The 23797-nt window shown below is 46.7% G+C and overlaps 1 protein-coding gene across 1 annotated transcript in view; it reads left to right on the forward strand.

Annotated features, from left to right (window-relative positions):
- Positions 1–23797, forward strand: part of OCA2 (OCA2 melanosomal transmembrane protein) — a 358711-nt gene that overhangs the window by 53208 nt on the left and 281706 nt on the right. The window contains exons 2-6 of the mRNA XM_003800169.1: positions 9122–9220; positions 11156–11338; positions 13638–13695; positions 15780–15852; positions 21870–22030. Of these exons, the coding sequence (XP_003800217.1) occupies positions 9122–9220; positions 11156–11338; positions 13638–13695; positions 15780–15852; positions 21870–22030 (574 nt within the window). The remainder of the gene's footprint in view (positions 1–9121; positions 9221–11155; positions 11339–13637; positions 13696–15779; positions 15853–21869; positions 22031–23797) is intronic.

Genomic DNA, 23797 nt, shown 5'->3' on the forward strand with positions numbered 1-23797 from the left:
TGTGTGTGTGATCATCACCCATGAGTAGAGTCTGTGTATGTGCACCAATGTATGATAAATATTGCATGTTATTAGAGACTGTGTGTGCATGTCTGTTGTTCTTACACGCTATAAAGGAAGGGGTATAACATGATTTTAAGTTAGACTGTGAGAGGTTAAAGATGTGCACTGTAAGCCCTCAATCAACTACTAAAATAACAGAAAAGAATTGTAGCTAATAAGCCAACAAAAGGTTAAAATGGAATCATATAACATACTCAGTTAAAACAAAATAAAGCAGAAAAAGGGGACACAGGGGACAATGAACAGATAGACAAAACAAGGAGCGAGATGTCAGATTTAAACCTGAATACGTCAATGATCACATTATATGTGAATGGATTAAATACCCTGATTAAAAAGTAGACATTGTCATATCATATTGGGAATAAAAGCAAAATGGAACTATTTGCTATGTATAAAGAAACCCACTTTACATATAAAAGCACAGTTAGGTTAAAAATAAAAAGATGAAAACAGACATAAGATAGTAAAACTGATGCTGTGTAAAGAAAAATGGAGTGGCTATATTAATGTCAGAAAAAGTAGGTTACAGAGCAAAGAATATTACTACGATAAAGAAGCCCTGTCACAGCAATGAAGGGACAATTTATCAAAAGGACACAACTCTCAGGGTTTATTGACTTAACTTCAGGGCTTCAAAATATGTAAAAGAAAAACTGAGAGAAATCATAGTTGGGGATTTCAGTGCCCTCTCTTACTCCCTGATAGGCGAGTAGACAGAAAATCCCTTCAGCTGTGGCTTGTTCTAATGCCCCTGGCACATGGTGGAGAGAACCATGATCTGCAGAGACATTGGTGTTTCTGACTTTCTCTGTGGTGAGTCCCAACTCCACGTGTGTGTCAGGGCCACAGCAGGCCCCTGGAAGATGCATGTCCTCCTTCAGTAAGAGCTTAGGAAATACAGCAAAGTTTGTCTCTGCCATGGTCTATGAGGAGTCCAATGGTGTTGTGACTAGATCTGCCATCAGCTCCGGGCACCCTGAGTCATTATTGTTATCCTCTTTCAGAGAATGTCCTTGAATGCTTTGTTAATTCCAAATCAGTGATTGGCTGGAATATTTTTTTTGAAAATATACTTCCTTATTTATTTATTTGTTTATTTTTTCTACAGTCTCACTCTGTCGCCCTGGATGAGTGCTGCGGCATCATCATAGCTCACAGCAACCTCAGACTCTTGGGCTCAAGCGATCCTCCTGTCTCAGCCTCCTGGGTAGCTGGGACTACAGGTGCCCACCACCATGCCCAGCTAGACTTCTCTTTTTAAATATGGGTATTGCTGCCGAGCAAGTAGTTTGCATGCACACATATAATATGAAAAGTGTTAATAAAAGTTGTAAAATGGCTTCCAGAGAGCTACCTCCTCTGCAGAGTATAATGACCCTGGGTCCAGGCAGAATGGGCACTGAAGACCCCATTCTTGGCAAGGGAAAACACTCCTAGAAAAAGGGAAAAACTAAAAAGTAAGCTCAGTGAGTTGGAACAAAGGAAAGTCAGTTTACCTTTAAACCAGCTTTAAAGGAAGCTAGTTTACCTTTAAACCAGCTTCTGCTAAATTTCTTACCTGAGCAAGTTTCCTTCTTTTCCTAGAGCGCTGGGCTATTGGGCATCCAGCTTCCTAACACCCTTGCTGAGTCTGTGAACGCTCTTAAGAAATAACGGCCACAGAAGATGCTGTGGCAATGCCTGGAAAGACACATTAACTAGGCTGTTTCCTGCCCAGTAAACAGTCAAAGCCAATACCCATTGTGGAGCTTTGTATCTGTTTGGGGCGGAGATCGAGAGAATAGCTCTAGCCCTGAAATATGGGTAGGAGGGCTTGTATCCCTTGTAGCAGAGGAAGATCCTCTGTGGTGGTGATGAGAGGTAAATACTTCTTTCCCACCAATTTTTCAGAGGAGATTGACAACAGTGTTTTACTCCACGGTGGACTAGTGGAGTTTAACACCTCCCTAGGAATCGGTTTGTGTGACCACAGACAGGAGGCTGCCCCCGACCTGCTCAGGTTCTGGATTTCTCAGGATTGCTCAGGCCCTTAAAGTTAGTATTGTATAAACAATAGGAGCTGATATTCTCACTCAGAGAAACTGCTGTTGTCTTTGTTCCCTTCCTCCACTTACCCTCTGGACTAATGAGCAAATAGTCTTCAATAAAAGCTGAGTGGAACCAACGCTAGGGACCACCGTTAGAACCCCATAAGCTGCAGTGGCCCCCTGAGTTTCCACCTTTGAAAATTCTATTCTCTGTGTCTTGTCACTTTCTTTTTCTTTGTTTCTAACTTTATATTTCTTCAGTCTGCTGCAGACAGATCCACAGGTCTTAACGGACCCTGCCCCAAGGGCAGGACACCAGCACCTGGGCTTCATACTATAACACAATGAGGGACCCTCAGTCTCATGTGTGTTCTGATCTATAGGGCTGAGTGCTGTCCATCCTGGAGCTCAATCATCCATCAGTCCCTCTGGGAAAAGATGGACATTAGGAAAAGATACAGCTTCTTACTCAAGGCCTGCATGCCATTCATTAACACAAAGGATCTTATATTATCTTCATTGAAAACACATAGCCCATTGGGAGGCTGAGGTAAAAGAGTTTGAGCCCAAGAGTTTGAGGTTGCTGTGAGCTGTGATGCCATAGCACGTTACCAAGGGTGACATAGTGAGACTCTGTCTCAAAAAAAAAAAAAAGAAAGAAAGAAAAAACACAGGCCATCTGATTTGTTTTGGGAAGAATACATTTTCGTATTTTGTGCAATTAAAAGAATTTATTGAAGAGATAAATCATTTTAAGTGTACAAAATTATGAACCCATCTAATATTAATGATGATGAATTTGGGGGGCTTTCCAGCTAACTGGAGTGAATGTTCATCTGATTTCTTCCCTCAGGTTTTTTCTGACTGAAAACAACCTTTGCAACACAAGTTTTGGTTTGAAAACTTATTTATTACATTGCAGTCATCCTCCAAACTGGAGTCTTTGCTGTTACATCCATTTGCTTTGAAAAGGAAGGATTCTGTCATTACATCTGAGGAAAAAGCCTAAGGATGGCCTTTTCTGTCTTACTACCTGTGTGTAAGCCTTGGAAAAAGTGGCCACCAATCTTTTTTATTGTGATTTCTGGACATTTAATGAGTAGCAATCACTAGCACCCAGGGCAAGCACAGCCAGGCATGCCCAGCTCTGTTACCAATATATCTACTTCTCCAGTCCCACAGGCTCATCACTTTCCGACTGCCCCAAACCATCCTTTCCCCGCTCTGTTGACTTAAAAACTTCAAAAATCATATCACTAGATAACTAGACATTCAAGTATTTTCCTTAAGGGAAAGAAGAATTCAAATCAGGCTCTAAATACACTTGATGTTCTTACATTCGAATCATCTCTAAAATCGCTCCAATAAATACTTCTTAGTAAAGGCCTGCCCATGCTTTGGGGTATATAATTACACCTTTGGGTATATGATTACACCTTTTGGGTATATGATTACACCTTTGGGGTATATGATTATCCCATTAGGGTATATGATTATCCCTTTGGGGTGTATGATTATCCCATTTGGGTATATGATTATCCCTTTGGGGTATATGATTATACCTTTTGGGTATATGATTACACCTTTGGGGTATATGATTATCCCTTTGGGGTATATGATTATACCTTTTGGGTATATGATTACACCTTTGGGGTATATGATTATCCCTTTGGGGTATATAATTATATCTTCAGACTAGTAACATACATTCATGTTCAACAAATCCTGTGTTAACTGTATTTACAAATCCTCTTGGGGCATTTTTAAGTCTCTAGACATTCTTTTAAATATATAAATTTGCATTATCTGTAACAAAACTGAGTCTTTAAGCAAAGGTTAACATCAGCCCCAACATATTTTCAATTAAGATACACTTCTAAGATTAGTGGATTGTAAATGAGTAAGATTCTATCATATTCTCAAATAAAAAATGTGAAAAGATTATTTATAGGAACACGTTCTTTTATTTTCTTTCTACTTTAATATAATGCACAAGGCATCTAGCTTTAGCAATTCATTCAGTATTCTTGTTAATACCCACTTTTCTCTCCTGATCCCTTAAATTTTAGGAGGCTTTTACAAAATAAGTGTTTCTTTACCCTCTGAACTAGAAATGGCTGTGTCCATGATGTCTACATGGCACATGGCTTGGGAAAGATTGAGAGCAAACCTCTTCCTCTACCTCTGGTACCCAAAACAAACCTCCCCAGACTCTCATTTGTGCTAACCATTGTCTTGTTGCTGGTCTTTAAAAATGTAAATTCTCATGGAGGTGTTAATATATGAGGTACCTTATTTTTGACATCCCCTTTTCTCTCCATGTGATAACATGAGCATCATGAGACTGTCAATTGTTTGGATCTAGAAAGAACTAGAGGATCTGGAGATGAGGAAATTGTTGAAGACAGGGGCAGAGGAGGCAAAAGTGTGGGCACCAAAGTGCATCTACCTCATATCTGGCATGATTCTGTGTTGCTGATGATCATGGCAGCAAGACCTGGCTCAGGCCCACCAATTCTGGCTATTTAAAACTTACTGCTTGAGCATTTAAAACATGCTGAACACCCAGGACTGGTGAGAACAGAGACTTATTCCCGTCCATAACTACAAGGCACAGTGATGGGGACAGGCTTTCTTCCAGCAAGGAACTTCCAGGAATCATCCTCAGGGGAATCAGAGGCATGTACAAAGATGTATCTCCCTGTACCCTCTGGGTGTTTCTTTCTTAGTAAAAACTCAGAAATCCCCTAAATTTTTGTCAACAGATGGATGGTCAAGCTTAATGTGGTGATTTGTGTATGGAATATAGTGGCTGATGTTAAAACCACCTGGCAGAGGATATTTAATCACTTGGGGGATGCTGAGATGGCTGAGTTGAGCAATGAAGGGACAAGGCAATTTATGTGTAAATGTGTGTCTGTACACACAGACATTTGAACTGAACTTAAAAAATACTCACTTATATAGGAAATAAAAACTGAAAGAAAGTTCTCTAAGTGTGTTGACATTGAATTATAGAATTATTTTCAATTGTTTTATTTTTTATTTTCTGTAATTTCCAAGTTATTCAAATTAAGTATTGCCTGCTTATAAATTTATAGACATCTATGCTTTGCAAATGTGTCTACAGACTTTATTGGGATAAGGGGGAAATGAGATAATGGTGAATTGATGAAATTAGACAGTTCCTAGGCTTAGAAGTGAAGTCAGGAAAATGTCAGTGGGATTTAATTTTTCAGAAGAGAAAAGGTCAGGAATAATATAGACCTTACCCACATTTTCTACCTTAATTAAGTCAGAAGGAAAAAAGCCAGGCTTTCGGTTCTGTGGATTGCTACTTTTATTTCTAGCTTCTGGAAAATGTGCTTTCTGATGGATCCTGAATCTTGCCTATGAGTGGCCTGTGAGTTCTCTGGATACAGGCCAGTGATCCTGTCAAGTGATAGGGCCCAGAGGCCTCTTCTATGCTTCTGTCTCCACAGACAAGAAAGGATTTGGAACAGTGGAAAATAGTATCTGGATGGTGTTGAATGAAGTTCAAACTGGAAAGGCCTGTAGTCTTTTTGGGAAGTTTCCTGGCAAAACTCATTTATTTTTGGCTTTTTAGAAATGTAGCTATATAAGAAAGCTGAGAGGTGATTCCCTGTATGCTTAACTACAACTTTGAAACAGTCAGCCAGATGTGGCCACCACAGAGCAGATCAAATGGACTTCTGACTTTTCCTCGTTTGTGATTTTCCTTCTAGATGTGCAACGTGGTGCTGCGGGGGCTGTTCTGAGAGCCTCCTGGCCGTCCTTCCCAGGGAGCAGCAGTGCCTAGACTCTCTTGAACTCTGTCTGCTCTTTTTACGGCAATGATTCTAAGGACATGATTGGTTTGATGATACAGAAATCTCTGAGTAAAAATCCAAACTCATGCAAATAAGCTGTGATTACTTGGGTTTAAGCCATTCGTAATTAAGTATTTATTAATAACCTACATTGCACTGAATACCTCTGACAAGACGAAAACACCATGGCAGCCACTCCTAAGGTGCTCACAATCTAATCAACAAATGGACTCAGAGCCAAACTCTGTGCTTCTGTTTACATCTTGTTAATGCAACAAAACCAAAGGTTTTTGTTTTTTAAATCTATATTATATGGCTGAGAAAATGAAAGCTCAAGGTGGCTAAATGATGTGAGGGAGGTCACTGTAACGGGCCAGAGCCCCAGTAATACTGTGCATGTTAATGGAAAAAACCCCAAAGTCTGTAAAATTATTTGAGGAGGTTTATTCTGAGCCACATATGTGGCTGGGAAGCCACGCCCAAGAAGTCTTGAGCAAGTGGTCCCAAGGTTACAGTTTGGTTTTATAGTATACGTTTTGGGGAGACAGGAATTGTGAGCAAAATCATAAGTCAATACATGGAAGGGCTACCTTGGTTTGCCCAAAAAGGCAGGACATCTCAAAGCAAGGAGTTTACAGGTTATAAGTGGGCTTGAAGATCCTTTGATTTGGGATTGTTTACAGAAACGAAGTTTTGTCTAAAGGCTGGGAATATTTTAAGATAAAGAAGTCTGTTAATCAGAGTCAAGTTGCAGTATTCCAGCATGTAACTCAAGTGATCTAGAAAGCACATTGACAGCCTGCAGATGATTTAATTTTTGTTTTTCATGGCTTTAGGTCCTGTTAATAATTTAGTATCTTACTGTCACAAAATAGTCTGTTTTTCCAGTCCTATTTATTTATTTACTTATTTATTTCAGAGAAGGGGTTCATGGCCAGGAACTTGGTTTTAAGGTTTTCCTGGGATCCTCTTGGCCAAGAGGGTTTCTGTTCACTGGGCCGTGGGGAGGGGCTTATGATTTTATCTCTCTTCTCTCCATGGAGCAAGAGAAAACATTTAGATATTTTTGGACTCATTGAGACATTTATCTAAATGTACCTGAGGATTTATAGTTCAGGATTTAGTTATGAGAGATGGGCAGAAGGGGAGAACCTTAACTAATTGATTAAGCCAGTTTGAGAAGCCAGAAGCACTCCAATTGTTAAATCCCTTGGACAGAATTCATCTTCCACTTTCTACCTTCATCTGCCAAAGTCAACGCACCTACTCTATACCACTGTCTCCTGCCATGCTCTCCTCCACTGGCTGTTAATTCTCCTGAGGAGAATCCTTGGTCATCAGTGTTCTCCACAAGAAGTAACCCAGGGCTGCCCAGAGTGGTGCCTTGTGGAAACTCACTGGCTCAGATAGACTCCTTTTCTGTCTTCCCTGAGATGTGATGGGTATTGTTAGCACATCACTGTGTTAGCACATCACAGCTTAGGGATCCAGGTTTTACTCATTCACAACACCCAGGTCGTATTGTTTATGCCACAGGTGTAAAAGGAAAATAAAAGTCTCAGGACCAAACCCCACTTCCCCCAATTCCTTATGCAAAAGGGAAGCTAAAGGCCTCAGATACCTGGGAAGAACTGACCCCATAGATCATTCATTAAGGAAATTCCTTGCTCACCTCACACAAGCAAGGCCATATCAATTTGTAACTTTAGGTTCAAAAGCTCTACCTCCTAAAACTAAAGTCTGTTACAAGTTCCTTCACAGGTGCAGAATGGAGACAAGACAGGATCAAACATTCTTTCACCTACCTAGAGACATTCAGGCATCCTCAAACTATGGCCCATGGGCCACATGCGGCCGGCAGAGGACATTTATCCGGCCCACTGGGTGTTTTTGCCACCGCTGCCTGTCCTGCTTAGCAGCTGACTTGTCCCAGGGCCCGCAGTCTGGCCCTCCAACGGTCTGAGGGACAGTGAACTGGCCCCCTGTTTAAAAAGTTTGAGGACCCTGCATAATTGATGCTTCCTTCATGCCCTTCTTCTCTTCTAACATTTGTTTTGTCTTATGTAAAATGGACATTTTCCTGGGTTTCACAAGAATGTAACTATTATGCCTCACTACCCCTATACCCTGACTTTTTTTTTTTTTAATCTGTATGACTTTAAATGCTGAAACTTCCAAATATCCCTTTGGAAAAACACAAGCTACAGCCAAAGCATGCCCTCAACTTTGGCTTAATAAACCTCTATTGACTGAGATTTTTGCCTCAGTCACTTATTTTGGGTTGACGCTGGTGAACGCTTGAGTGAGGAGAAGCAAGTAGAAATATTTTTCTTAAAATTCATTCCTTGTGTGCATCTGCATCAGAGAGTTGCTGTTATTTTACCAGGTGAGTGATTCATGGCATCACAGCCTCTCTACATGTCCTCTTTTAAGGACAGCAATGTACCAGTGCATAAAATGACATATTCCCAATGGTGAGGATTAAAAATTATTTCTGCAACTTCTCATGAGAAACTGGATGCTTTTAAACATCATGTGTGCTTTAATGAGGGCAATTGTGTATGGTGGGGGACCTTGCTGTGCCTGTGTGCGTACTGCCCTCTACAAAGCTCCTAGTTTGGGTCCTATGTTTATGGTGGCCCTTTCTTCAATGGACAGGCCAGTGTAGCAAGATGCCCAGTGTGCATCTTCACTTTGCTGCACTGCGGCTGGTGTCCTCTGGAGAGGCCCCTCCTTGCATTCTGGTTATCATTTCGTTTAGATCCTTTGTCCCTCATTTCTGCAGCATAGTCTCCCATTAGCATGTTTTACATGTAAATATCTTCTGATCTTAGGAGGTAGAATTTTCTGCATATAAAGGGGCTTATAAGACTCTGAATGCTTTTAATGATGGGAAGCTCTGTGGGGAATAACAAAGGTGGTCTGAATCTCCTATTTAATACCAAAGTGAGCCTAACAGTATCATCCTACATGTGAGTTTCTGCTTTGCATTTTCAGTCCAGTTGGGGAGAAGAATTGTTTCTAATGGTCTTTCTTAAAACTCTGGCTTTTTACAGTTCACATAGAACTTTAGTCTAATTTCCAAGTAAAATTTATCACTGAATCTCAAGCACATTCTTGAATCTAGTGCCCAACTGTTGGGAACACATTCGTCAGGTTTTATGTTGGTGATTCCATTTCCTCCTCTGTCGTTTACAGGTCTCACTCTCCTTTGCCCCAGATCTTCAGCTCCGGGTCTAAAGACCCCTGCTTTACAGAAAACACTCCTTTGCTAAGGAACTCCTCACAGGAAAAAGGGTGAGTTTTTTTTTTTTTCTTCCTTTCTTATGAAACTAAGAAATTTCTGAGCATTGTCCTACTTATGCTAGGGAATTTATTCCTGAGAATGAATTTTTGCCAGACATCTGCTGGATCCTTGACAATTCATTGTGGTAGATGTCCATGATTCTAGGGGTTATACATCTGTTCTGTGACTTATGAATTTCCAGACAGCCTTGAGCATAACCTTGTAATGATTACATAGCACAGCAGGCTCAGCCAGGCATGCCTGCGGCTCTGGAAGGCTATCTCATCTGGCCAGGGTTGAGGCTGGTACTGTCTGGAGACAGTTTTGGTTGTTACATTGGGAACTGGGGTGCTGCTGCCATCTAAGATTGGAGGCCAGGGATGATGCTAAAGATTCTGCAATGCACAGGAGCTCCCATGGCAAAGAATTATCCAGCCAAATGTCAATGTTGATGCAGGTGAGAAACCCTTTATGTATGCTGCACAAGAAAACTTCACTTCCTATGAGGTGGAAGGTCGTTTTGGGCACAAATCTGAGTGGTTTTGTAATTGCCTGAGCAGGGATGAACTGGAAGATAACTTATGAATGCTTCTTTCCCAGGACGGGGCTGTGACCTAGGCCTTTAGCCTCTTGTCCTCTTCTTTCTGCAAGTGTCCAGAAGCCAGAGCCACCTGCTTAGTATCTCCCCACTCCCTGAACATCACACACATTGTTACCAGACCCCAAAGGGGTCTAGTCTTGGTTCAGTTGCTTACCACAGAATAAAGACCATTACTGAGACAAGTATTGCCAGAGAAGAAATGGTTTTTATTGTAACTGATGCCATCCAGGACACTGGAGATAGTTCTCAAATCTGCCATCCCAACCAAATAAGGACAAAGACTTTTATAGTAGGTTGTGGAGTGCAAGTCAAATTGAAGCTTTAAGTCATGTGGTGTGCATGTGTCTGACTCGAGAGTCAGCTGTTGGCAATGGATGGTGAATTGTCAGAAGTCCTGTGGAGAAGTTAATTAAGCAAGAGTATGACATTCTGCTTGTTAGGCTTGACTGGTCTGAAAGTCTGGGGTATTGGGGAAAGAACAAAATATAACCTAGGGAGGGGGTCATCTTACAAGGCCAGTTATGACATGGGACATCATCACAGGGCCTCCTTTTCCTATGACCCTGTGTACTGCATCGACAGGTGACTACTGTGTCTCTGCTTGCCTGGGTGTTGCCCACCCTCTTTCCAGCCCCCTCTGCAGCTAGGACAAGGGGTGGGGCTTCACACTTTAGCAGTACTTGCATGCCAGGTGGGTTCCTGGTTTCACCCTCTGAACAGTCAGATTCTCAGGATTTGGAGCTAGAATCTGGATTTATCACCACAGTGCAGGGATGATCACAGAAGGACACCCATATACCGACACACTGCAGCCTGTTATTGAGAGACATCCATGCACTCTCACCCTGCAGCCCTGTTACAGACAGACACCCGTACACTCCCTCCTCTTGCAGCCCCATTACAAAAGACACCCGCATACCTCCCCCCCTGCAGCCAGTTATAGAAAGACACCCATACACCGTTACACCCCTGCCGCCCCATTACAGAAAGATGCCTGCCCTTACACTGGAGGAAAGCTGGCATCGCCAACTCGGAGAAGTGTAACAGGTCTCGGCAATGACTGACAACCCTCCTAGCACGTTTTAAGAGAAAGCAAATACAGAGATGAGTGGGAACTGGCCAGAAACAGCCTTACTGGGAGGCCCAAACTCAGAAAAGGCTGATGTTTCTTGATAGGCTCGCAGTTTATTCCTAGGCCTCGAGAGACCCCAGAAGGGTTCCTTGAGTCAAGTGTTCTGGGGTGTAGCCGTTGTGAGGAAGCGGGACGCACATGCCCGGATCAGCGGCACTCTTGCTTTGCAGATGTTACTGTTTCGGGAAAGATAACCACAGCCTCGCTCTGCAGGTCCCTGTGCGTGCCCGGCTTCCAGCCTGAGCGCGTCTCTGCCGAGGATTCCTGGGACAGCAGCTCGGCGGAGTGGGAGCGCAGGTGGCCGCTGGGCGGGGAGGCGGCCGTGGCCTGCTCGGAGAAGGCCGAGCTTCTGGACAGCAGCCAAGGCTACGGCCACAGGCGGCTTCCGAGGCTGAGGTAAGTGCTCGAGACCCGCCCCTCCTCCCCCCACGCCCACAAGGAGAAGGCGGGAGAGGGCGGTTCATATTGGCAAAGGCTGCACATCTTCTTCAAGGCGGACGCGGCCATGACGGCAGCTGGGCAACTCCGGGCGGAGCCTGCGAGGCTGAGGGAACCAGCTGCAGACACAGTGGCTGTCTTCCTCTCCCTCCAGCTGTGTGGTTGGGGGCATTCATGGCAGTAGGTTTGCAAATAGCATCGGTTGGACTGAGAAATCCCCTCTGATGCTATCTTTGTGGTTCCTGATAAGCTGAGTCCCTCGCGTCGCGCAGACGAAGGGACACAGCACTCTTCCGCCATGGGACCAGGAAGCCGGGGGTTGCGCGTGCGTTGGGAAGGCGGGGTGGGGGAGGGGCGGAGGGCGCGCATGCGTCGCAGAGCTGAGCGCGCTTTGCTGGGCAGGGCAGGAGCGCTCTGATTTTACTGACTTTGTCCGCTGGGCTTTCTTTCTTGTACCGACTTGTTTGAAGGAAGGTTTTTTTTTTTTTTGAGAGCAATGTACTTGAAAGCAGCACTTCCAGGAACAGAACAAGTGCTGGGAACCAGGACAAGGCTGTCTCCAATCTGGACCGCCCTGAGGTAGCAGGGCAGCTGGGAGAGCCTGGTGCAGACGTGCAGCCGTCTCTGGCCGTGTCCCCTTGCCCCGGGGCTCCCATGGACTCACACTAAGGGCATGTGTGCAGATGCTGTAGGTGTGGCGGTATCATATAACTGCGTTTGGGGCCAGTCTTTTCCGAAGATACTTGAAGGCTGGATTGCAAGTGTACCCGTCTGTGTGCCACAGCTGTTCTAACCTATTCCCTAAAGGGCCTGCGGTGTGCTAGGACCATCGCCCAGTTGCCCTGTTGGTCTTGCCAACAGTACAGGGTAGTGGGTGGAGAGTGCCTCAAGGAAAGTAAGGGTTGTGCCCGGTGTCACAGCTTGTGAGCCGGAGATCAGAGATTTGACCCCAGCGCTCCCCACTGCTGCTTTCTTGACCACGGCTCTGTCTCCTCCCGCTCAGACTCCCAACCATCTACAGCTTATTCACAATGACTGGTCTCAGCCCCCTGGTATGTACAACAAATAATTTGGCTGATGAATCCTCTATGAACCTACGTGAATGCGAACCTTAGGCCACGGGTCACCAGGATGGCGGACCCTGACACCGTTCACGTCTTTCCTCAGGGGATGCTGTGTCCTTAACTGTCCCACAACACAGAAAAATAAAATCAAGTACATTTCTGACTTTACAGTCATGGTTTTATCTTCTGTGATTCATGGAATATTTTCCTTGAGCTTACCACTGAACTAAAGGCCTTTAGTACCATTGTTTATGACAGAAAGTACTGTGAATAATTAGTGAAGAAACTTGTAAAATAATTTTTTTAAAAAATTCTTTTATTTTAGATTGCCAGTTCTGCTGCAAATGTCAGTTATATAGAATGAAGTTTGAATTTAGAATAGCTCAATTAATGCTTCACGCTTTAAAAAGAAATGCCATTTTGATTCCTATTTAAGTAGGAGCTGTTAAATCGTAATTTAAAAGCATGAAATGATTATTCGTCAAATTCATTAAATCTAAGAGAATGTAAAACAAGATTTCACCATTTTCAAAGGATCAGAAAGAAGGCTTTCAAAGACTAATGGAACTTTAGTAGGTGAGGAGAGTATTAAATAGATGTCCCAACATAAGAGTTTCTTGCTTTATTGTACAGACATTTATCAAACACAGTCTGGGTACCAGCATCCTTCTGTGTGTGAGGACAGAGCAAAATGCAGCTACTTTTTAAATGATTTCTGGGGTTTTTTTTTTTTTTTTTTTGTATTTGATGATCAAACCTGTATTCCCACCTTCCAGAAAAATTAGGAAAAAATAATTGATAAATGTGAATTGGAGACCCAAGATAAGGTATTAAATTCACTTTTTTTCCTTAGGAAACTGGAGCTTTATAAAGCAAGCGCCCCCCCCCCAAATAAATAAATAAAAGTGAGTGCCCCATATCTTGAACTCTAGTTTTCTTAGCAAGAAGCTGTGTCTAAATGCGGTTAATTTTGTTTGTCTCTGTAACCTCCACCAAACTCCTTTGGATGGGGCAATATGATTACTTGTCAATGGTGTCCTGTTTCATATCACGTTTTGGAAAGAATTGAAAAGATGTGCTTTCAGATGGTGTTTGTGTAAGGCTTCAGAAAGCTGTCTGAGGCTGGCAAGGTCAGGCATGTGCAAATGGGACGGCTGCCCCTTGTGGCTAAGGACTGACTTTTTCTTTTGCAGACAGTGTGTGCGGTGGCTGAAAGTCTCTGGCCTGTTTATCTTTGTAGTGTTGTGTTCCGTGAGTACCGGGTTGGTGGAAGCCCTGGGGGCTTTGGTGGGCAGCTATAGCATGTGGGTGCCTTGGGCTGGACAGCGGAGACACTGAGTATGGGGCTTACTGTTTGGACCTCCTATGCCTTGTTCTGGGACTTTTCTTTGGAGGAGATGCTGAGGTGGGTGGGTGGGTGGTGGGATGAGGTGGGTGGAGGGTACCTGGCCTCTTTGGCTGTGCTCCCAGCCACACAGGAGCAGGTTGGACGACCTGGCATTGCTCTGCAGAAGGCAGGTTAGATTGCCCTGGGCTCTCTTCCCCCCTCAAGGGGCTTACCAAATTCTGTTTTCAACCACATACAGCCACATTGACGGTAACATTCCTCCTTGGTTTTAGGACATATCTAATGACTATGGGTGACCCCGCAACTATCTCAGTGCCCCTTAGAGATGGTGTCCTGGGTCCCCACCCAGCTGGGCCACCCTGTGGGGAGGGAGTGAAGCTCTCCCTGTTTACCCTACCATGGAGGCAGCCCTGATTTTTATTTGTCCCTACATCCCTATCCTTTCAAACACATTAACATTCACAGTAGACTCATCCTGGAGCCACATCAAGATGTACTATGAGGAAGAGGGTGTGGAAAAAAGGGGAAGGCGGGGCCACCCTAGTGACCCCAGGCAGGGAGTGCGCTATCTGTTCTTCATTGAGGACACTGGTGGGTATGGGACTGGCAGATGGGTCCTGGCCAGGCAAGGAAGAGCTGTAGACGGCTGGAACCTGGGAGGGAGGCCAGGGCAGCCAGGGAGGCCAGGGAAGCCAGGGCTGTGGAGGCTCCGGAATGTATCCTCGGAGGTGATGGGCACGTGTCTCAGTGCTAGCGTTTGTGTGCTCTATGGCTTAGTGTAGCCAGAGCCACAGTCCCAGTTGCCCAATATGTGGATGAGTGGTCCTGTGTCTGGCTGGTATAGTGTGTGCGTCCTTGTGAGATCTGTGGGTCACTTGTGATCTGTGACCGTGATGGGGTTGTGTCTGTACTTGGGGAGTAATTTTGGATGAGTACAACTTTTTAGTGTTAGCGTAAGGTGGTGAGATAGTGTGTAGTTGGGAGACCCTAGTGGGTAGGGGTCACTGCCGCCATGGCAAGGTGTGGGATGTGAGCAAGGCGGGTGAGGGTGGTGTTCTGGGTGTGGGTCAGCCATGGTGACAGACACTGTGTGCATGACTTTGCACGACTCCTGTTGTCTGCACAGGTGGACACGTGGATTTGGGCTCTGCATGTGAGCAGGATCGTGTGTGACCATGACACTGCTCTTCTCAGCTGTGATGTGAAGACAGCAGGGCAGTGTGTGAAGTTAGCACCTACTAACCTGAGTATAGTCAACTCTTAGAACCCAAAGGGGAGGAGAGTAGTGGCCAGAGATATGGAACCTGGGCTTGAAACAGAAAACCAGTTCTCTCAAACTGAAAAATTCATGATTTTATACTTTTTGGTTGCCAATTTGCCTGTCCACTTCCTACTCACAGGAATGTATGGTTCTGAAGCCCCTCTGCTCAATAGGGCCTAGTGGATGCTCTGGGATTCCATGGAGGGTGTCAGGGTGGGTCAGGGGTCCCTTGGTTCCTGAGAGGTGACTTGAGCTCTGTGTCTAGTCCTCAGCCTTCTTCTGGGAGATGGAGTTTCCGTGATTTGTGGACACATCCAAACTAGAACTTGAGGAATTTAATGTGAACATCAGTAATCTGTCATTAGTCACCACTTTAATTTACTTCTCAATGGTGTATAAGGTGCTTTGCAAGTTCCACACCTTGTGCTGACCATCACTGCTGTATTCTTTACTTCCCTACGTGGGAAAACCACACTTAACTACCTTTGACAATTTAATCCTTAAAACTGGCAGATACTAGTAACCAAGGCTACTGTAGCTAAACATAGTGTAACAAATCAGAATGTTTTCACATCCAAGGAAAAGCTGATCAGGGTAAGCTGGTGAGGTTTGGAGACTTAACCCAGAACCACAGTATGTCCCTATTTTCAACTATTATCAAAAATAATTCAAATCCTATTGCTCTTGTACCAAAAATATATTATGAAATGTTTCTGATTGTTACAGATTTTATTCAGCCTGTATCCAGATCAAGGAAAGTTCTGGCAGCTGTTGGCTTTGTCACCGCTGGAAAACTACTGTATCCAAAATACACAGGAATGAGATTCAAAAGCAGAGGGGCCCTTGGGAACTATTGCCCTGTTCTGAAGTTCCCAGCACAGGCTCACACCACTCCTCTTCCTCCAGGATGGAGAGCAGGGAGCTCCTAGGAGTCAGGAAAGGGTGGTTGGTGGTGCTGCCCTCTAGGAGGGTGACAGCAGTGGTGTGCCATTGGGGCCTGGCCTTCCTGTGGCTCTGAGGTGCTCTGTTCCTCCCCACTGCCTTCTGCTTGCAGCTTGGGTGGTTCCTACCGCCTACCTTCAAATTCATGGGCACGTGCCCTGGCTGGGTCTGCTCGGTCTGATGGATGCTCTGCATCTCTAATCCTGGCCTTTTCCTGTGTCTCACGCATTTTTGTTAAAGCCACACACATCCTATAGGCTCAAGGTCAGTTTTTATAAGTTGGGAGATGAGCAGGGTTTGATGTTTGCGGGTGTCGGTTGGGATTGTCCTGGAGAGAAGTGGATTGTGTTGTATTTGCAGTTGCCATGGCAACCTCAGGTGCAACCCTGGCTCTGCCCTGCCCTCTGCTGGGTGAAAGCTGCTCTTCCCTCAGCTGCAGGTTGTACCTGCTCCCTGTGGCCAGGTTTGATGACCTTCCCTCTCAAGTCTAGGCCTTTGCTCCTTAGGGGAGATGGAGGCGGTGGGAGTGGTTGCAGGGTGGCACCACTGAGGGACCTTTTCCCAGTACCTTCCCTGGCCTCCCTGCCTTCCTGGGGAGTGCCTGCTGGGGTCTCTGGAGGAGGAGCCTGCAGGAAGATGGCTGCACCCCTGCCGGTGGCTCCCAAGTCTCCCACTCTCACACATGCCCACGCTGAGCCTGAGCAAGTTTGACACTTCCTGCCTGAAGCTCACCTGCATCTAAAGTGTGGTGGTGGCTGCTGTTCCAGGGCAGCTCTTTCCCCTGCTGGCCTCTGTCTCACTCTGGGTGTCAGGTGGGTTGTTTGCCTACATCCTCATTCTGGAATAAGGGCTAAGTCACTGACTTATGTTTATTTCAGACTTTCCTGGTTGAAAAAGTGGGCATGGTGCCTTCCCAGCTCTCCATGGATCCCAGCTGAGATTGGGAGTCCAGAACTCTGTCAGGATTAATTCTGAGCATGGGAGGCCCCGACGTGCCCAGTGATGTCCAGGGTAGCAGATGCCAGTGGAGGGTCCTGGGAGAGGTGAGTGGGGAGGCAAGGGGAGGCAGCTCTGTCCAGTCAGACACTTCTGATGACGCTCTTTTAAAAAGGAATTAATTCATTTAGATAGCTACAAGGCAGTGTTTCTTTTTTTCCTTTAATATCTTTAGCTGGCAATCTTGGTGAGTTCACATTTTAGGAAATTGGGTCATTGTCCTTGCAGTCACCGGTAATTGGTGGCATAGTCCTACTTCCCTGAGGCCTTCTGGGAGTCCCCCACATCTTCCTGGGACACCCCCCCCATGCAGGGCACCTTCTGGAAAGGCCTGGTGCACCTGGGGTCTTGTGTGTGCCTGGGAGGTGCCCTTGTCTGGGTCCGTGTGCCTCTCTCTGCCTCAGTGGACAGTGGTGCTCATCACGCTGCCCTCAGGTCAGGGTAGCTTTGATGTGAGTAAGTGCTTGGGCAAGTCTTTGTGTTTTCTCACCCCTTTAACTCTGTGTTAAAGAGAATTGAAGAGCTGTGTGATTTTACAAACTTTGCTTCTCATGCTGTGACTTGTCTTGTGTCACTTCCATGGATTGAAGAAAGCTCAGACATCCCCCTGCTCCCCTGCCTCCCCTGAGCTGCTCAGAGCACTGGCTTCACGACGGTCCCCAGACATGGGTGCTGCCATCTCCTTGCACAGGTGGTTGTGACCTGCTGCCCAGGCCGACCCACAAGCCTGAAGGAGGGGCTGGACCCCATCCAGAAGCATCTTCAGGGAGACTCAGATAGGGAGGGGAGTCATTGGATGGGGCTGGTGACTGACACTCACTGCTTTGCCGGCCAGGGTGGACACCAGCACCCCGAGACATCAGGAGAAATTCCAGGTGAGTAGTAGGTTAGGACACCTTGGTCTCTGTTCATCCACTGAGGACCCTGTATGTGCTTTTAATCTGAAGCATTTTGCAAAATTCTTTCCTGGCAGCAGGGATGGCAGGAAGCTCTCTCTCCTGCTCTCAGTGAGTTTGGACAGAACGAGTGTGAGCTTGGGGGAGGTGAAAGAGCCAGGGGCAGGGGCTGGTATGCTGCAGTGTGGTTCCTCCAGCTCTGTGGATCCCTGGCCTCTATGAGGGTTGCTTTGAGTATCCCATGAGCTCTTCGGAAAAGTGCAGTGTTCTCAGAGATTTCTAGAAGCTCAGGGTCTTCTTCTAAGATCCTGGGCTAAGAATCTACTGTGGGGGTTTATGAAAGCTGCAGGCCTGGGGCCAAGGTTGGAGGCTGGAGAGGGTGGGGCCATCCTGGCCTGTCCCAGGGCTCAGGTGCTACAGGAGACCTGCCCCATCCAGAGAGAAAAGTGCTATGTAGATCCATGTCACTGGGATGGAAGAAAGGGGATGGGGCCTTTCGGGGCTGCTCAGAGAAAAGGTGTTGGTGCAGGCCCAGCCAGGAGGGTTCTAGGCTGGTTTCAAGGCCTACAGAAGCTCCCTGAGCAAAGACTCCCTCCCACTCTCCCTGGCTGGCCCTGTGGGTGAGGCTGGAGAAGGGACACCAGGGCCACTTGCTGTGATAGGAATGGCATGTGGTGAAAGCACCTCTCTCCTTTAGCTGGGGAATGACAAACCTGCCCTTCTCCTGTGAACTACCATGTCTTCTTGCAGCAGGGGGCCATGCCAGCTCAGTAATGGCAGGGTTTGTTTTAGAAACCTGTAATTGCAGTCACCTGAAGTTCCTTGTCCCTGAGTTGTCTCTGCCTGGCTCCCAGGTCATTGGGCCAGGGAGCAGAGGCAGCAAAGCTTTACCTGCAGGTCAGTTAGGCTAACCTGCCTCTCTCCTCCTCTCCTTTACCCTTCCCCAGCTCCCTTACTCCCTTTCCTTGTTTTCTGCCTTCTCTCTCTCTTCCTCCTTTTTGCTCTTCCTTCTCTCTCTTTATTGTCCATTTTCCATCCCAAAGAAAACACTGTGCAAAGTGTTAAGAAGGGACCCTCTCCCCCACCGACTTTCCAACTGGGGCCTTATAAATTACACTCACAAAAGACCAACTAACAAGAGAAAAACATTTTACCTGACATGGGAGACTTCATAAGAAAATGAAAGCCCAAAGAAATAGGTGGGCTTGACTATTACTATATAGCTTGATGGCACCTTGTGGAAAATGTCATAGGCCCAAAGGCTGTGAGCTGAGGGCAGTGAGTGGGATGTTGCTGGGCTGAGTGTTTGGGTCCCTCCCTGCTTCTCTGCACCTGCAGAGATAATAGCACATCTTTCCTTGGGGCAGAGGGGCACCTCCCCCATGAGGGTCTTGTGCCTGGCTTTGAGTGAGTCAGGTCTTGAAGGATGGCTTGGCCTGGGGTAATGAATGGGAAAGATAGGAAGACCCTGGATGATGCAGCCAGAGAAAGGAGGGACATCTCTGCTCCATACCTCTGTCAATCTAGTCTATGCTTGGAGGGCTGCAAGATGGTGCTAGAACAAATATCTAGTAGTGGAACCCATATTTAGTAGGGGCATCTAACTTGGGGAGAGCAACACTAGACTCCAGAGAAGTAGAAAAATGACTTAAGACCTGGCTCCTTCCCTGTAGGAGCTGGACCAGATGGGGGAAAATCTAAGGTAAACTTTCTCCAAGAGGTACCAATGACCTTTAGTGGCAGAGTCCACACAGTCCACGGCAGAATGCGTGGGGGTCAGGTGGAATGGGGACAGTTGCAGAGTGCAAGGACAGGCCTGCAGAGCAGGTGCTGGTGAGATCTCAGAGAGCCACACCCGGGCTTTTCTGCTGTGGGGTGGGCAGGGAAGTGTGGCCTGGAGCACAGCTAGCATGGGGTGGGCGTGTCCTGAGGCTCCTGTTGACTGAAGTCTGGAGGTCACTGCTGACTCCAGAACATCAGGGTGGGCTTGGAACCCTAAGTATGTGGTGGACAACTGGAAGAATGAATGAAAGGTGGATGGCAGTGTGTATGGCCCTGGGTCCCTTGGGTTTGTGGTGTACTCTGTTTGGATAGCTGACCATAGAGTGTTCTGTTACCTAGTGACCTCCCTCTAGGGTGTGAGACTAGGACATGGGGACAAGAGCCCTTGGTCTGTGACAGGGGCTCCACCAACTCAGCTAATTCTGGGGGAGAATCCTGCTGCCCTTCTGATGCGTGGCTCGGGATGGTGCTGCCTGCCCTGGTGTGTGCAACTCTGTGCTGAAATATTTCTCTCCACCCTGTGTTACCTGAGTCTGTCCTGGGGAGAGACCAGCAGTGGAATCGGTTCAGGTGAGGCAGCAGCAGCAGTGTCTCCTCAGGCCTTTTCTCAGTGTGATCTGCCTCATGTGTCCTGTCAAGACCTGAGCAGCAGCACTGGTGTGTGGAGGTGGGGTCCAGCTCTGTGCCAGGGGCTGCCCACGCTGGTCTGTCTGGGAGACAGGTGTTGATTAAACACTGTCTTCAGCGCAACATTGTGTACTTTTTAATCTTTTATTCACCAGTCCATTTTGCCAGAAGAAAAAAAGAAACAGTGAAAATGAAGTGACCATCCATTAACACTCCTTGGGACTTGGGCAAATTCTACGGATACTCTGGCAACTGTGAGTTCTGCCCCCCACTAGGTCTGCTCCATGAGCCACCTGCTGCTTCTAGGGGTTTAAGGAAGAAGAAAGGAATTGGTTACAGAATAACCCAAAAACCAGTGGCTACCGCTAAAAGACTTTTGAGACCTGGTATCAAGGATCTCACCATTGTGAAATTGACTATTCCACCTTCAACCATTTTCTCTTCAGGATAAAAATGACTGGGCCAGCTGCTGTGTAGATCCACATCACTGTAGACAGCAGTGGTACGTAGGGTCTCGCAGGCACATTGGAAGGTGGCCCAGAGCAGAGCAGGGTAAGTCAGAAGCCCACACAGATGGGATGTAAGAACAGAGAGGAATGGCTGCCAGGGGCTCAGTACTGTGAGGGTGTGGTGGCACTCTGAGATGGGAGGAGCCACTCTAAGGTGGGAGGAACCTCTCTGAGGATGGGGTGGCACTCTGAGGTGGGAGGAGCCACTCTAAGGTGGGAGGAACCTCTCTGAGGATGGGGTGGCACTCTGAGGTGGGAGGAGCCTGAGGTGCTGACAGCTCTTCCCTGATTAAGAACCCTTTAATATGCTCTGTTGGAGTTTCTGTTCTCTGACTGAAGTGGATGGTACCGATTTAGCTAACTTCAAATTTTTGTTGTTTTTTCTTTTATAAGACAGAATCTCTTGCTTTGTTGCCCCAAGCTGCAGTGCCATGACATCACAGCTCATAGCAACCTCAAACTCTTGGGCTCAAGCGATCTCCTGCCTCAGCCTCCCAAGTAGCTGGAACTACAGGCACCTGCCACAATGCCCAGCTATGTTTTCTCTATTTTAGTAGAGAGGGGGTCTCGCTCTTTCTCAGGGTGGCCTCGAACTCCTGAGCTCAAGTGATCTCCCTGCTTTGGCCTTCTGGAACGCTAGGATCATAGATGTTCAGAATAATTATTGCCAATTCTTTCCCTGATTTCTTACTTTACAAGCAGGCACCTGGTATCTTAGGTTTGTTCCTGTAGGTTTCCTGCCTGCTGCTCACTGTGGGCTCAGGAACTTGGAAAGGAGTTTTATGAGGGCTGTAAAAAGTACAAGTAGAGATGGTAATTAGTAGGACTGGGAGATGCCACTTAGGTCCTAAACCAGAGGGTGCCAAACACAATTAAACAATGCAAAACCAACTGAGTGCATGCTGGGCTAGGGGATAAAGCTATAAGAATGGCCAAGGGTATTGGGCAGTTGGTGGAAATGCTCAGATGTGCATTTCGTAGTGCACTGAGGAGGGAGTGCATCCTGCAGACTGCTGGGACATCGGGTACCTCCTTGCCTGGGGTTCACCTTGACATATCCCCAGCTGTGAACCTCAGCAGCCACGCAGACTCCACACGGCTGCAGGTGGACCTGGCGGGTGCGCTGCTGGCCAGCAGGCCGAGTCGTCCTGGGAGAGAAGAGCACATTGTGGTGGAGGTGACCCAGGCAGATGCTCCAGGCTCCAGGCGTCGGAGGCCACAGCAGGTTACACTTATAATTTATTTGAAGGGAATTGTGAAATCTCACTTCATTTTGTTGTAAATTAAGTTTACTCTTGAATAGGTTTGATGGCAGCCGTAGGTGAGGGCACCAGTATTAGTCCAGTCATTAGCTCCTATCTCTAGCTTTGTCTTTGAAACATTCTTTTCTCCTTTTCTCTAAATCAGTTGTAAGACTCTTGCCATTTCAGTAAAATCATGCTTGCGAGTTCTTTATTCAGAACTATTTTACAGGGCCGCTCAAGGAGAGATCATATTTTTGAGAGCAAGTTTTTCTTTCTATTGTTAACATGTAATTAACTCCAGGCGTCACCTCATGGTGTGGAAGGTGTTCCCACACCACCTTGTTTTGGTGGTCGCTTGCTGAGACTGTGCCTGGATTCTCCCAGATTCTGCATTTAGGCCCACAGGCCCCTGTGCTCAGCCTCGTCTCAGAACCGAAGCCTCTAGGTCACATCCTGCAAAGGCAACCCACAGGTGGCTGCTTGAAGCCATGTCCCTCGTTCATGGACTTCCCTGCTGCAGCCGGGACAAGAAAACCCTGCTTATGTGCAAGGCTCTGTCCTCCACAGTGAGAATTCTATGGATCAATGCACCACTCACATTTTCCTCCCTTACAGAGCATGGCCCACGCAGCCAGGGTCTTATCATGAATGAGGATGCAGCATCCTGGGCAGAGCCGATGCAACACCAGTGTTCTAAGCTGGTTGCCTTGGCTCTGGTCTCAGGGTGCAAGCTCATTGCTCTGTGAAGTGCACAGCAAGGGGCTCCTTGGTGATGAGCAAGGAGAGGGCACCGCACTCTGCCCAGTGTCCTGGGACCGCTGTCCGGAATGTGCATATTTACAGCCCAGATTAAATGGGCTACACTGAGCTTCCCTGCTTTCCAGGGAAGGCCCTTTGTGATAGGCTGGCACACCCGAGCTGCCTGCATGGAGGTCCAGCTTTAGAAAGGAAAGAACATGCGAGATCTTTATTAGAGGGCTTTCTCAGACTTGTCCTTTCCAGACAGCAAAGTGTTTTATGGGAACTGCTCTTCTTTCCTTACTGCGTCTCTCTGCTTTGGCCAGTTTCAGAGTCCCTGTTTGGAGTGTCTTTTGCGATTGATTTGTGAGTGAGCCTGGTGCCTTCCCACTAAAAGTCCCCTCTCAGGCTGCCAGCAGCTCCATCAGTGCCTCTCAGCTGCCACTCTTCACTTGGCTCAGGCAAGGACAAAGGCAGGTTTGCCTGGAATAAGTGGAGCTTTGTTTGGGGGCCTTCCTTGGCAGGGGCTCCTGGGAGTCTGGGTGTAATGAGTTTTCTGGGGGAGGGTCTGTTGCTGCAGCCTTGCAAGCAGGAAGCAGTTCTCAGGGCTCAGGGCACAGAGGACTCTCCCAGTCTCCAGTGACCTGTAGCAAATCATTATTTACTTCTGTATTTTTCATAACTTTTATACTCTTAATTCTGCATTTTTTTTTGAATTTTTCTTCTCAGTTTCTCCCCAAATTGTGCAAATTTTTGGCACCAGACAACCTGGACTAGCCCTTGATGCCAGGAATGTGGGACCCCAAATCAAACACACTGCTGCTCCCACCTTTGTCCCTCTCCCATTTCAAACCAGGAATGTGGGACCCCAAATCAAAGACACTGCTGCTCCCACCTTTGTCCCTCTCCCATTCCAAACCAGGAATGTGGGACCCCAAATCAAAGATACTGCTGCTCCCACCTTTGTCCCTCTCCCATTCCAAACCAGGAATGTGGGACCCCAAATCAAA

This window comes from Otolemur garnettii, unplaced genomic scaffold, assembly GCF_000181295.1.
Source record: "Otolemur garnettii isolate 467f Iridium unplaced genomic scaffold, OtoGar3 scaffold00170, whole genome shotgun sequence".
In the NCBI taxonomy this organism is placed as follows: Eukaryota; Metazoa; Chordata; class Mammalia; order Primates; family Galagidae; genus Otolemur; species Otolemur garnettii.